This window comes from Triticum aestivum, chromosome 5B, assembly GCF_018294505.1.
Source record: "Triticum aestivum cultivar Chinese Spring chromosome 5B, IWGSC CS RefSeq v2.1, whole genome shotgun sequence".
NCBI lineage: Eukaryota > Viridiplantae > Streptophyta > Magnoliopsida > Poales > Poaceae > Triticum > Triticum aestivum.
In genome coordinates, this window is record NC_057807.1 from 470350924 (window position 1) to 470365505 (window position 14582).

A 14582-nucleotide genomic window follows, 5' to 3' on the forward strand; every position below is an offset into this window, starting at 1 on the left:
GTGCTCAGAGGGGCTCGGGGTGTCCATTTATAGCACGCCGAGGTCGGTTCCGCGGCGGTGGGGATAAGCTCTCCGGCGAACCGCCTCTCTGTAGCTAGGGCGACGTGGCGGCGACGAACGCTAGCGGACACCCGTGTGGATGAGCTCGGGCTGTGCCGGGGCCAGGTGGCGAGCCGGGGTGGCTTGGGCGGTGCTGAACGGAGCAGGGGCTGTCGGGCGGCGGCGGCTAGCTCTTGGCCTGCCGGGCGCGGCGGGGGCTGCTTGGCGCGTTGCTGCGAGGAGGGGAGCGCGTGGCGTGGTGCTGCAGAGCGGGCCAAAGCCGTGGGGGCCAGCGTGTCGGCTCGGCCGCGTGGCTGCAATCGGCGCGCTCTGGGCGCGCCCAGTGCACGCACACCAGATGTTCGACACAATGCCGCGGCATGCTACAGGTCGCAGGTGAGGATGGTGTTTACCAGATCGAGGTTAGGAGCAACGGGGAGTCTAGTGGACATGCTAGTTTGTTCAATGGTGCAAGCTCACAGTGCAATGCCACAATTCATGACAAAACAGAACATGTCCACAGGGTGTTTGACAAAATGCCAATGGCACTTAGGCAAGTCTTGGGGTGGCCAAAAACTCCAGATGGGGGTCTCTGTGGAAGAAAGAGAGGGTGGTGATGTTAGTTGGACAAAAGGGGAAACTTGCTAGTGCAAGTTTTACAAAACTTCAATTCTGGACAGGAAATAGATGACATTATTCCATGAACCAAAAATGATCTAAATGGTGCATGATCCTGGACTTAAGGGTTTAACATGGGGGATTACAAGTAGGAGAAATAATCAAGGTTATAGGAGCAACTAAAATGGTGGCTGCTGTACAAATCCTCAAGTTGGTCCAGAATAGAAATGAGGTTGAAACACTCAAATTTTTCAACGAACAATTTTAGGTTTTTGCACAAAGAGGGATAACAGGCTCCTACTGACCTCCCTTAATTTTGGTAGAAGTTTTAAATAAATATTTAAATAGGCTGCTGTGTAAAATTGCTCACTGGACCAGAGAAAAAAATTGAGAGTAGGGCTCAAAATATTTCATGAATGAAATATATTTTTGCATAAAAGTGATTTAAAAACATCACATGACATCTCCAAATTTTTGTGGAAATTTTAAGTGAATCTATCAAATGGTTGTAGTTCAAATATGGTCAATTAACCTTGAAAACCATTTTCAAGACAATAAAGATCAAGCAACTTAGTTATTTAATTAGTTATACTGATAAAAGGAAAGTTTTTCTTGAGAGGTTAAATAAGTCCAACAACATTTTTGAAAAGTTTTCTTTTTGGAACACTCATTATAACAGGGAAGGAAATGACTTAAAAATCAAAATGGAGCTCAGAAATCCAAAGTTTTAAATCCTGGCAAAAAATTTAATTTAATAAAACAAGGCCAAATTTTTGGGGTGTCACACCTATTTAATGTGAATGCAGCTGTCTCTAATGCATAACCCCAAAACGATAGTGGTAAATTGGTAAGAAACATCATAGATCGTACCATATCTAATAGAGTACGATTATGAAGTTCGGACACACCATTACGCTGTGGTGTTCTAGGTGGCATGAATTGTGAAACTATTTGAAAGGATCGATATGGTTGACTAGAGGGGGGTGAATAGGTAACTAACAATTTTTAGACTTTTCTTTAACAAATTAAATCTTGCAATGAAATAGGTTGTCTAGATGTGCAACTACGTGGACAACCTATATGATGCAAAGACAATAAGCACACAAGCAAGCAATTGATATAACTCAAGTAAGCTTGCAAAAGTAAAGGGACAAGATAACCAAGAGTGGAGCCGGTGGAGACGAGGATGTGTTACCGAAGTTCCTTCCTTTTAAGGGGAAGTACGTCTCCGTTAGAGCGGTGTGGAGGCACAATGCTCCCCAAGAAGCCACTAGGGCCACCGTAACCTCCTCACGCCCTCACACAATGCGAGATGCCGTGATTCCACTATTGGAGCCCTTGAAGGCGGCAACCGGACCTTTACAAACAAGATTGGGGCTATCTCCACAACACTTGGAGGCTCCCAACAACACCACGAAGCTTCACCACAATGGAGTATGGCTTCGAGGTGACCTCAATCGTCTAGGGTGCTCAACACCCAAGAGTAACAAGATCCGCTAGGGATAAGTGGGGGGAATCAAATTTCTCTTGGTGGAAGTGTAGATCTGGGCCTTCTCAACCAATCCCGAGCAAATCAACAAGTTTGATTGGCTAGGGAGAGAGATCGGGCGAAAATGGAGCTTGGAGCAACAATGGAGCTTTGGGGGAAAGAGGTCGGTCAACTTTGGGGAAGAAGACCCCTTTATATAGTGGGGAAACGATCCAACCGTTATCCCACTCACCAGCCCCGCACAGAGCGGTACTACCTCTAGGGAAGGGCGGTACTACCGCTCCCGGCGGTACTACCGCTCAACCCAGCGGTACTGCCGCTCTGCCAGGGCCCTGACCCCAGGGCGGTACTACCGCTAGGGAAGGGCGGTACTACCGCTTAGGGCGGAACTACCGCTCCTACTACCGCCCTTAGTGCCGCAAAACCCGACACGAAAAACTTCGTTCGAGAATCGAGGCGGTAGTAGCCCAGACGCACAGCGGTACTACGGCCGAAAATCCCAAGCGGTACTACCGTTCGGAGAGCGGTACTACCGCTTGGAGCGGTACTACTGCTCTGAGGGCGGTACTACCGCTGGGGAGCTTCGGCGGTACTACCGCTGTGGTCGCGGTACTACCGCTGGGGCAGAGCGAAGCAAAGCAAGGGGAAAACGGCAGCTCCAGAGATGCGGAAGGAAAGACGACGGGTGTGATAAGGATGTGTACGTGTGATTCCACCCAAGTCTTAACAAAGCGGATCCCCTCTTGATAGTACGGTGACTCCTACGAAACTAGTCCACCAACAACGAAACGAAGGAGCTACACCGTCTTGAATTACAACACCGAGGGGAGGAAATCGTCTTGTGCCAATGGATGAATCTCTGAAAGAACTAAACGCACACGATTAGTCCGCACAAGCATTGTCATCAATCACCAAAACATATTGGGGATAAATATGCCCTTACACTATTCCACGTTGTTTTGAATGAAGGCCAAACTCGTAACTCAAATATTTACCTCTGCGATCAAATCGTAGAAACTTTATTTTCTTGTTACGATGATTCTCCACTTCACTCTGAAATTCTTTGAACTTTTCAAATGTTTCAAACTTGTGTTTCATTAAGTAGATATACCCATATCTGCTCAAATCATCTGTGAAGGTCAGAAAATAACGATACCTACCGCGAGCCTCAACACTCATCGGACCGCATACTTTGGTATGTATTATTTCCAATAAGTCATTGGTTCACTCCATTGTTCCAGGGAACGGAGTTTTAGTCATCTTGCCCATGAGGCATGATTCACAAGTATCAAATGATTCATAATCAAGTGATTCCAAAAGTCCATCTGCATGGAGTTTTTTCATGCGCTTTACACCAATATGACCTAAACGGCGGTGCCACAAATATGTTGCACTATCATTATCAACTTTGCATCTTTTGGCATAAATATTATGAATATGTGTATCACTACAATCGAGATTCAATAGAAATAGTCCACTCTTCAAGGGTGCATGACCATAAAAGATATTACTCATATAAATAGAACAACCATTATTCTCTGATTTAAATGAGTAACTGCCTCGCACTAAACAAGATCCAGATATAATGTTCATGCTCAACGCTGGCACCAAATAACAATTATTTAGGTCTAAAACTAATACTTAAGGTAGCGTGCCAATGGCGATCATATCGAGCTTGGAACCATTCCCGACGCGCATCTTCACATCGTCCTTAGCCAATCTTCATTTAACTGTAGTCCCTGTTTCAAGTTACAAATATGAGCAACTGAACCAGTATCAAATACCGAGGCACTACTACAAGCATTAGTAAGGTACACATCAATAACATGTATATCAAATATACCTTTGTTCACTTTGCCATCCTTCTTATCCGCCAAATACTCTGGGCAGTTCCGCTTCTAGTAACTAGTCCCTTTGCAATAGAAGCACTTAGTTTTAGGCTTGGGTCCAGCTTTGGGCTTCTTCCGGGGAGTGGCAACTTGCTTGCCATTCTTTTCTTGAAGTTCCCCTTCTTTCCCTTGCCCCTTTTCTTGAAACTAGTGGTCGTGTTAACCATCAACACTTGATGCTCCTTCTTGATTTCTACCTCTGCAGCTTTGAGCATTGCGAAGAGCTCGGGAATTGTCTTTTCCATCCCTTGCATATTATAGTTCATCACAAAGCCTTTATAGCTTGGTGGCAGTGATTGGAGAACTCTGTCAATAACACTATCAACTGGAAGATTAACTCCCATCTGAGTCAAGTGATTATGATATCCAGAAATTATGAGTATATGTTCACTGACAGAATTGTTCTCCTCCATCTTGCAGCTATAAAACTTGTTGAAGGCTTCATATCTCTCCACTTGGGCATTTGCTGGAATTAACTTCAACTCTTGGAACATCCCATATGCTCCATGACGTTCAAAAAGTCTTTGAAGTCCCCATTCTAAGCCATAAAGCATGGCACATTGAACTATCGAGTAGTCATCAGCATCTGCTCCTGCAGTAGGCCTTTTACCTAGCGGTGCATCAAGGACATAATTCTTCTGTGTAGAAATGAGGATAATCCTCAAGTTACAGACCCAGTCTGTGTAGTTACTACCATCATCTTTCAACTTAGCTTTCTCTAGGAACGCATTAAAATTCAAGGGAACGGTAGCACGGGCCATTGATCTACAACATAGATATGCAAATACTATCAGGACTAAGTTCATGATAAATTAAGTTCAATTAATCAAATTACTTAAGAGCTCCCACTTAGACATCCCTCAAGTCATCTAAATGATATGTGATCCAAATCAACTAAACCATGTCCGATCATCACGTGATATGGAGTAGTCATCAATGGTGACCATCTCTATGTTGATCATATCTACTATATGATTCACGTTCAACCTTTCGGTCTCCAGTGTTCAGAGGCCATGTCTGTACATGCTAGGCTCATCAAGTTTAACCCGAGTATTCCGCATGTGCAAAATTGTCTTGCACCCGTTGTATCTGAACGTAGAGCCTATCACATCCGATTATCACGTGTTGTCTCAGCACAAAGAACTGTCGCGGCGGTGCATACTCAGGGAGAACACTTATACCTTGAAATTTTAGTTAAGGGATCATCATATAATGCTACCGCCGTACTAAGAAAAATAAGATGCATAAAGATAAACATCACATGCAATCAAAATATGTGACATGATATGGCCATCATCATCTTGTGCTTTTGATCTCCATCTCCAAAGCATCGTCATGATCTCCATTGTCACCGACTCGACACCTTGATCTCCATAGTTGCGTCGTGGTCGTCTTGCCAACTATTGCTTCTACAAGTATCGCTACCGCTTAATGATAAAGTAAAGCAATTACATGGCGTTTCCATTTCATACAATAAAGAGACAACCATAAGGCTCCTGCTGGTTGCCGATAACTTCTCCAAAACATGATCATCTCATACAATAACGTATATCACCTCATGTCTTGACCATATCACATCACAACATGTCCTGCAAAAACAAGTTAGAAGTCATCTACTTTGTTGTTGTAAGTTTTACGTGGCTGCTACGGGCTTCTAGAAAGAACCGTTCTTACGTACGACAAAAAAACCACAATGGTGATTTATCAAGTTTGCTGTTTTAACCTTCAACAAGCACCGGCCATAGTCAAATTTGATTCAACTAAAGTAGGAGAAACAGACACCCTCCAACCACCTTCATGCAAAGTGTTGCATGTCTGTCGGTGGAACTGGTCTCATGAACTTGGTCATGTAAGGTTGGTCCCGGCCGCTTCATCCAACAATATCGCCGAATCAAAATAAGACATTGGTGGTAAGCAGTATGATGATCACCGCCCACAAGTCTTTGTGTTCTACCCATGCATATCATCTACACATAGACCTAACTCGGATGCCACTGTTGGGGAACGTAGCATGCAATTTTTAAAAATTTCCTATGCTCACGCAAGATCTATCTAGGAGATGCATAGCAATGAGAGGGGGAGAGTGTGTCTACGTACCCTCGTAGACCGAAAGCAGAAGCGTTGACAACACGGTTGATGTAGTCGAACTTCTTCTAGTTTCGACCGATCAAGTACCGTACGTACGGCACCACCAAGTTTTGCACACGTTCAGCTCGATGACATTCCTCGCCCTCTTGATCCAGCAATGTGTCAAGGAAGTAGATGAGTTCTGTCAGCACAACGGCATGGTGATGGTGATGGTGAAGTGATCTGCATAGGTCTTCGCCTAAGTACTATGAAGATATGACCGTGGGAGTAAACGATGGAGGGGGCGCCGCACGCGGCTATGCAATAGTCTGAGGTGTGCTAGAGGCGCCCCACACATATATATATATAGGTGTTGGGGAGAGGGGAGGCAGCCAAGGAGGCGCCCAAGTAGGCCGAATCCTACTTGGGGCCTTCCTATGGCCGGCGCCCCCCTTCCTTATTTACCGGAGGGGGAAGGAAAGAGGAGGGAGGAGGGAAGGAAGGGGGAGGCCTAATCCCCCCCCCTTCCTTCTCTCTTCCCCTCTTTCATTCTCATCTAGTGGGACACATATGGGAGGCGCAACAACCCCTGGTGGCTGCCGTGTTTCCCCTCTTGGCCCATAAGGCCCATATCTTTTGTCGGGGGTGCCCGGAACCCCTTCAGGTTACCCAATATGTACCCGGTACCCTCTGGAACACTTCTGGTGCCCGAATAGTATCGTCCTATATATCAATCTTTACCTCTCGACCATTTAGAGACTCCTCGCCATGTCTGTGATCTCATCCGGGACTACGAACAACATTTGGTCACCAAATCACATTACTCATATAATACAATGTCATCATTGAACGTTAAGCGTGCGGACCCTACGGGTTCGAGAACTATGTAGGCATGACCGAGACACCTCTCTGGTAAATAAACAATAGCGGAACCTAGATGCTCATATTGGCTCCCACATATTCTACAAAGATCTTTATCGGTCGAACCGTTATGACAACATACGTTATTCCCTTTATCATCGGTATGTTACTTGCCCGAGATTCGATCGTCGGTATCTTCATACCTAGTTCAATCTCGTTACCGGCAAGTCTCTTTACTCGTTCCGTAATATATCGTCATGCAACTAACTCATTAGTCACTTTGCTTGCAAGGCTTCTTATGATGTGTATTACCGAGAGGGCCCAGAGATACCTCTCTAATATTCGGAGTGACAAATCCTAATATCGATCTATGCCAGCCCAACAAACACCTTTGGAGATACCGGTAGAGCATCTTTATAATCACCCAGTTAAGTTGTGACGTTTGATAACACACAAGGCATTCCTCCGGTATTCGGGAGATGCATAATCTCATAGTGGAAGGAATATGTTTTTGATATGAAGAAAACAATAGCAATAAAACTGAACGATCAATATGCTATGCTAACGGATGGGTCTTATCCATCACATCATTCTCCTAATGATGTGATCCCGTTCATCAAATGACAACGCATGTCTATGGTTAGGAAACTTAACCATCTTTGATTAACAAGCTAGTCTAATAAAGGCTTACTAGGAACACGGTGTTTTGTCTATGTATCCACACATGTATCAAGTTTCCGGTTAATACAATTATAGCATGAATAATAAACATTTATCATGATATAAGAAAATATAAAATAACAACTTTATTATTGCCTCTAGGGCATATATCCTTCAATTCCCACTCCCCTACCCACATCAGTTAACCATCTTCCTCGCCTCAGGCTCCGTCTCCGGTGAGGTCTTGGCTCGGCCTCGCCTGGGTCAGTGCTCCTTATTGAGTCCCATGTCTTCGCCCCCGTTCAGAATCGGCTGATGTGAGCAAAATTTTCTCGCACGTGAGGTTAAGGAAACACGTTTATTGTTAATGAACGGGGATAGTAGCTTTTACAATTTGATCCCCCTTAGTTTGCATGTTAGCAAGGCATTGGCTGCACAACAGCCATGATGGTTTTCTGTAACTAGATGATACCCCGCCCGTTGCGGCGCTGATTGGTTGCAATATTTTTTGATCTAATTTAAATAAAAAATAAATATATTATATTATATTTGATTATGATATAGATGCAAATCCATATCTATACATACTATTGAAGGGAATGTGTTATTCTTGGTCTGTCAAGCGTGTTTGTAAAAAGGCCCCTAATGATACCATAATTAGCATATGATTCAAACATGTGTATTTTATTAGCAACAAACTACGCTAGCACATGTGCGTGTGTAGCATCCACTTCATTTGAAACCTGCGTTTTGGCTGCCCAGACTGTAGAATTGGGCCTAGCGTAATATTGGACTTGTGCAGGGCCACACAGCAGCAATCACAATCAGCCTTTTCATGTTTATTCACATACTATTAAGGGCCTCTTCGGCTTCCCTCCTCTCCACAACTCCGCTCCCGGAGCTGGAGGAGCGGCAGTACAAAACCGCGGAGTGGGGAAGGAGAAGCTCCACAGATCCTCTGATTTCACGGAGCGGGAGGTTTATCGAACAGCCCCTAAATAGTCCCACATCAAGTTTTTTTAGATGACCGACGTCGGCTAGCTCTGCGGATATAGAATCATTAAAAGAACGGAAAAACTAACGTCCACACGTTTGGCGTTTGCACATCGCCCACACACCTTCATCACCACTCATTTTGCCACGTATGAATAGATGACAGCAGCAGAAATCTTTTTGGTTTTCGGCTTAAAAACGTTTTATCTCCTAATTAAAAAAGCGATAAAAATCCGTTTTCACCATTAAATCCGTCTCGAAGAGATCTTCAAAACTAGACCCCATGTTGATATGTTCCGACGAAATTTTTTTTGCCCAGAAGTTGCCATGATGTTTACACTATAGTTGCCATAGTGCTTAAACTAAAGTTGCCATGTGGCAGTTTTAGTTTGTAGGTCATGGCAATTTTAGTTTTTTGATGATGGCAATTTCAGTACTTTAACCATGAAAATAATTTTTTGTATGAACCATGGCAATTTTAAGTGCATGTATTATGGCAATTTTAGTTTATGATGCATGGCAAGTCTAGTTTTTTAATTTTGATTTATGCCAACTAATGCTACAATTTTAAGTGCATGTATCATTTGCTACTCCCTCCGTCCCATAATATATGATGTTTTTTAAGGTGAAACAACTTGCAAAAACATCTTATATTATAGGATGCAGAGAATAGCATATGTATAGAATATAAGTAGTATTTTGAATGCATGTTGAGAGAAATATATTTTTCTAAAAAGGAGGATGACCCCCGGCCTCTGCATCAATCGATGTGCACAACCATCTTTGTTATTATATTCAACAGAATCTGACAACACGAACCAACAAGTGGTTGGATGGTTAAAGGGACAGAGGTATTCCCAGCCCACCAGGGTTCAAGTCCAAGTGCTCACATTATTAATGATTTATTTCAGGATTTCCGGTGATGCACTTTCAGTGGGAGGAGACGTTATGCATGTATGCATGAGCGCTTGCGTCTGTACTGTGTTAAAAAAAGAGAATCTGACAACATGAATACATGGATCAACTCGAAGCCACCCGGGCTGAGAGCACCACATGGTCTGGCCGACCCAGCGACAGATAGCACCACCGCCTTGCGCTAGTCCATCAAGACGCATCCGCCGCCGAGACTCCACTGTACCATGCCACCAAGAGCCGTCATCGTCGACGCGCAAAGCGGCGCCTTCAAGAAGGGAACGATGCCCGAAGACGCCATTGCCGTCCACCGCAGTTAGGGCTTTCACCCGGGAGACAAATGGTGTGGTGGAAGTAGAAGAAGATCTGACGAGCGTCTCCATGGAGAAGAAAATGGCGCCCTCGGTTGTCGCAGCCGCCGCGGCCAAAAGGCCGTCTAGGGATTTCTCCCGTTCTGAATCCCTCGTCCAGCTCCAACCGCATCAAGGATCAGCAAGTCGGCTCAGATCCGCACAGACAAGCACGCCGAGCAGGGGACGAAGGCTTGTAGGCATCCCGCGATCTAGATTAGGCACCTCAGGGCGTAACCGACTGCCGGGCACCCACAGTGTCCCGAACGGCCAGAAGGATCTGGCCCGCTGACCCATGTGGTGGCGCGGAGCTCCTCTGGATGGCCGGATGGATCATGCAGATCTGATCCAGGCGCCCACCATCGAGCGCAACAACATGCTCCTAGTCTCCACCTTCCTTGACCGCGCCCTGGGCTAGCCTGGCGCCATCCTCTAGCGGCGGCGATGAAGGAGAGGGAAGCGGAGAAGCCTAGGGTCAACGGTTCTGCCTCAGGTGAGAGAAATACATGGTTGTGTGCATCTTGTGATGCAATTAGTGTGATTGGATGGCGTGTGGTGAGTTGGGATGTGTGCATATTAAAATTTTCATGTATGTTAAGAGAAATAATTAGTGGATGATGAGGTGACATGTGTGGTGAGGTGGCATGTGTGCATGTTGACATTTTCATATATGTTAAGAGAAATAATTAGTGAATGATGATGTGACATATGTGATGAGGTAGCATGTGTGCATGTTAATAGAATTGAAATAGTGAAGATGAACTATTTAGGTGTTGTATATAGGAATTCTTTTTGTGAAATTAATGTGGAAATCACGTGGACAGTCTTGTGCGGAAAATGCAGAATTAATACGTGGATAGTCTCGTGGATACGTTATTATGTTTACACGTTTCAGGAGCATCGGGTAGATTGGGAAAACAGGCACGATTATTACATTTACACATTTCAGGGACATCGAGTAGACTGGGAAAACATGCACGTTTATTACATTTACACATTTCAGGGGACATCGAGTAGAGTCGGAAAACAGACACGATTATCACATTTACATATTTCGGGGACATCGAGTAGATTGAGGAAACATGCACGATTATTGATTACACATTTCGACAGGCAACACGGCGTCCCTTGCCCTATTGCAGTCGGAGCAAGTGCTCAACTAGCTCGTCGACGTACTTGTCCTGCTTCGCCCTGTTGCAGAGAATCTCTTGGAACGCCCTGGCATTGCGGGCGAGCGCCTTCCCTTCCTCGCCCTCCGCCATCACCCGCCGCACCGTCCTGGCAACGTCGACCCCGGCGAACGACCCGTCGCGCTCGTCCCTGGGCACCTCCAGGCCGACCGCCCTCGCCGCCATGGCTCGCGCCGTGACGCATTGGTCGGCGAACAGAGGTAGCATCACGAGCGGGTGGCCGAACAGGAAGCTCTCCATGAGCGAGCTCCACCCAGTGTGCGTCAGGAACGCACCCACGGCGCCGTGCGCGAGGACGCGCACCTGCGGCACCCACCCCACGCGCACGAGGCCGCGCCCGGACACGCGCTCCTCGAACCCGTCGGGGATCAGGAGGCCGCTCGGTTCCCGCAGCGCCCAGAGAAACCGAGCGCCCGACAGCTCCAGCCCGACTGCGAGCTGGCGGACCTGCTCGGGGGTCAGCGGTGCCTCGCTCCCGAACGCGACGTAGATCACGGACCTCGCCGGCTGCTCGTCCAGCCAGCGCATGAGACTCGCGCTCGCCTTGTCCTCATCCTCGCCGCCGCCGGCACGGTCGGCAACAGCTTCTTGGGCGGCGTCGTATGGAGCGAGGAGGCCGGACGGGGCCACAGGCTTGCCGAAGAGGTCAGTGAGGAGGGGGCAGAGCGGGCCGTCGACCTCGCGGCAGCTGCGCACGATGACGAGCGGGCAGTGCTGCTCCGTCTCCCAGAAGCGGCAGCAGTCGGACGGGCCGGCGGCGTTGGGGCGTAAATGCAGCTGGACGAACTGCTTGGCCTCGTGGAGACGGTGGACGATGTGGGTTGGGAACGGGATCCACGGCGGCTGGTCCGTGAAGTCCTCCGCCGTCCTCCGCGGGTGCTCGTCGTTCACCGTCTTGGGGCCGAGGAAGGCGATGAACGCTGCCGGGAAGATGGAGAACAACGCGCACGGTACCTGCACGCGCAGCGCACACAAACCTCTTGTAGACAGACTCGTAGGCAGTATGCAGCATTAAATAATGGGCGATGCTAGGCGCCGGTGCGCCGGCCGAACGTTTCGGCCGGTCGCACGTTTCGGCCGGTCGCACCCTAGCCGTCAGATCGGCCCGTCCCGAGCTGTTGGATCCTTATCCAATTAGATCGTCGTCTTCCTCTCACGAGCCCGTAACGAGCGTCGTCTTCTTCTCGCGAACCCCATCTCGCCGGCTGCCCGTGTTCCCCCTCGTCGCCGCCCCTCCCTCGCCTGCCCTCCTCGTCCCGATCGCCGTCCTCGCCGGCCGTCTTTCCCGGCCGCCCTGGTCGCCGGTAATCCTCGGCGGCCGTCCTCTTCACCGGCTTCGCCCCCATGCAATAGCCCATCCCTGCGATTGTAGCTTCCATGGCCACCGTTGCAGCTCTGGTGGCGACGACCAGAGCTCACCGGCGTGCTCACCTGTGTGCTCGCCGGCGCTCATCCCCCACTTGCGAACAAAAAAGATCGAGCGCCCAGGGAGATGCTCAGTGCTGCAACCTACGGCGAAAAAAGCTACAACTAGCGATAGGAAAAGCTTCAACCGGCTACGAAAAAAGCTTCAACCAGTATACGACTGGAGCTATGGATGACCAAGAAAAGTTACAAGAAAAGTTACAACCGGTGACAGAGAAAGCTTCATCTAGCGATGAAAAAAAGCTTCATCAGACTATAAAAAAAGTTTCAACCGTGGAAACAAAAGCCCTGGACGAAAAGTTACAACCGGTGACAGAAAAAGCTTCATCTAGCGATGAAAAAAGCTTCATCCGACTATAAAAAAGTTTCAACCGTGGAAAGGAAGCCATGGACGAAAAATGAAAAGTTGCAACCGACAGTTATAAAAGTTACAACCGCATTGAAAAAAGCTTCAAACTCCTTATCTCAGTTGCGACCCCGCGATGACGATGACGCCGTTTTGCTGCAACCGTAGTAATTTTTGCTACCACCGGCGATTGAATTTGCTACAACCGGTTTCATCAAAAAATCGCCGTGGGGTGTAGTCTGCCATGGCTCCGGCGAGGTAGGCAGAGCTCCGATGCATGTGAGGTAGGCGTCGCCGTGGTAGCACCCCGTCGCCCCGGTTGCAGCATCTCCCGTGGTCACCGCCCCTCGGTCGCCGGCGAGATGGAATGGTCACCGTGCAGATCCATGGCAGCTTCGAGCGGGGAAGGAAGGCGTGGTGCTGCGACCGCGGGGGGAGGGGGGGAGGAAGGGATGGGGAAGGGTGGGGAGGAAGGAGCAGAAGAAGAGGGCGGCGCGCGCCCCGGCGAGCGGCGCGAGATGTGGGGGAGCTGCGATGAAGGAGACGTGGGGAAGAGGGAGACCGGCCCAATGTTCCTCCGGTGCCCTGGCTCCAAACGTTTTCCTTAAATAATGGAGCGCGTACTTTCTTTATAAAAAAATGGAGTGCCTACGTACCTTGTGCTGCTCAGCAATGGGCGGGAGCCAGTGGTGTGTGAAGTCAACGAAGATCCAATCGGGCTTCTTGCCGAATCCCGTCGCACCCTCCCCGCCGGCGCAGGCTCCGGCAAGAAATCCGGCGAAAGGGGCGGCGAGGCCGTCGAAAGCCACCTTGAGGAGGTCGACCTTCTCCGGCGGGACGTCGGCCGTCGACTCGGCGCCGTAAGGAAGGCCGTCGACGCTGGGCAGGGGCAGGGGGAGGAGGCGGACGCGGGGCCGGAGGTCCTCCGGGACGGGCCTCAGCCTGGCGAGGTTCCTCGGCGCGGACACGAAGGTGACGGCGTGCCCGCGCCTCGCCAGCTGCTCCGAGAGCTCGAGGTAGGGGATCATATGGCCGAACGCGAGCCATGGGAACACCACGACGTGGAGTGATGAAGAAGACCTTGCGGTGGCTTCCATGGCTTTTGCCATAACCAGCTCTCACTTCTTGGAACTAAAAAGTATACTTCCAACAAGCTAGGTCGCCGATTGTGGGCGCTTTCTCCTGCTCTGACCGCCGGCGAGAGAGATGAGACAGACAAGAAAATGTCGATCCAGATCAGACGGGGAGAGAGGGGATGCAACGACTTTGCTAATATATACTACTATGTTACTTTTCAAAGAGGAGGGTAGCACCCTCTGCATCAACGGGCGCTGCTATATGTCGCTCGCTGCGAGCAACAAGCCGCTGCATCGCTCACGCGCTTCCTACATGAGACATGCAGCACGAGGCTGGTCCAGCGCGCAACAACACGCGCGAGTCTCCCAGCACGCCTTTTTCTTTTCTTTCGATTCTTTTTTACTTCGGGTGGTCTGTTTTTTAATTTTAAAAAATGTCCGTCAATTTAAAATATGTCCATGAAATTTGTGAAAATGTTCATCAATTCAATAAATCTTCTTGAATTTAAAAAATGTTTGCGGATTCAAAGAATGTCCGTGAATTCAGATAAATGTTCACCAATTTGAAATATGTTAGTAATGAAGTTGAAAAAATGTTCACGGATTAAGAATATCTTCCTGAATTTAAAAAAAAAATCCTGAATTCAAAAATTGTTTGTGGATTTTA

General features: G+C 48.1%; 1 protein-coding gene across 1 annotated transcript; it reads right to left on the reverse strand.

Moving 5' to 3' along the window:
• Positions 1-10796: 10796 nt before the first annotated feature.
• On the reverse strand, positions 10797-14103 carry LOC123116485 (putative UDP-rhamnose:rhamnosyltransferase 1). Its single transcript, XM_044537438.1, has 2 exons — positions 13496-14103; positions 10797-12022 (listed from the first exon to the last, which is right to left on the reverse strand). Exons 1-2 carry the CDS (start codon positions 13946-13948, stop codon positions 11012-11014), a joined length of 1464 nt encoding a protein of 487 aa, XP_044393373.1. The 5' UTR covers positions 13949-14103; the 3' UTR covers positions 10797-11011.
• Between the last annotated feature and the right edge of the window lie 479 nt (positions 14104-14582).

Excerpts from the sequence above, each read along its gene's own strand:
- LOC123116485 (XM_044537438.1), bottom strand. The coding sequence starts at position 13,948 with ATGGCAAAAGCCATGGAAGCCACCGCAAGGTCTTCTTCATCACTCCAC. Across the intron at positions 12,023-13,495 it reads CCATTGCTGAGCAGCACAAG|GTACCGTGCGCGTTGTTCTC; the intron begins GTACGTAGGCAC and ends CTGCGCGTGCAG.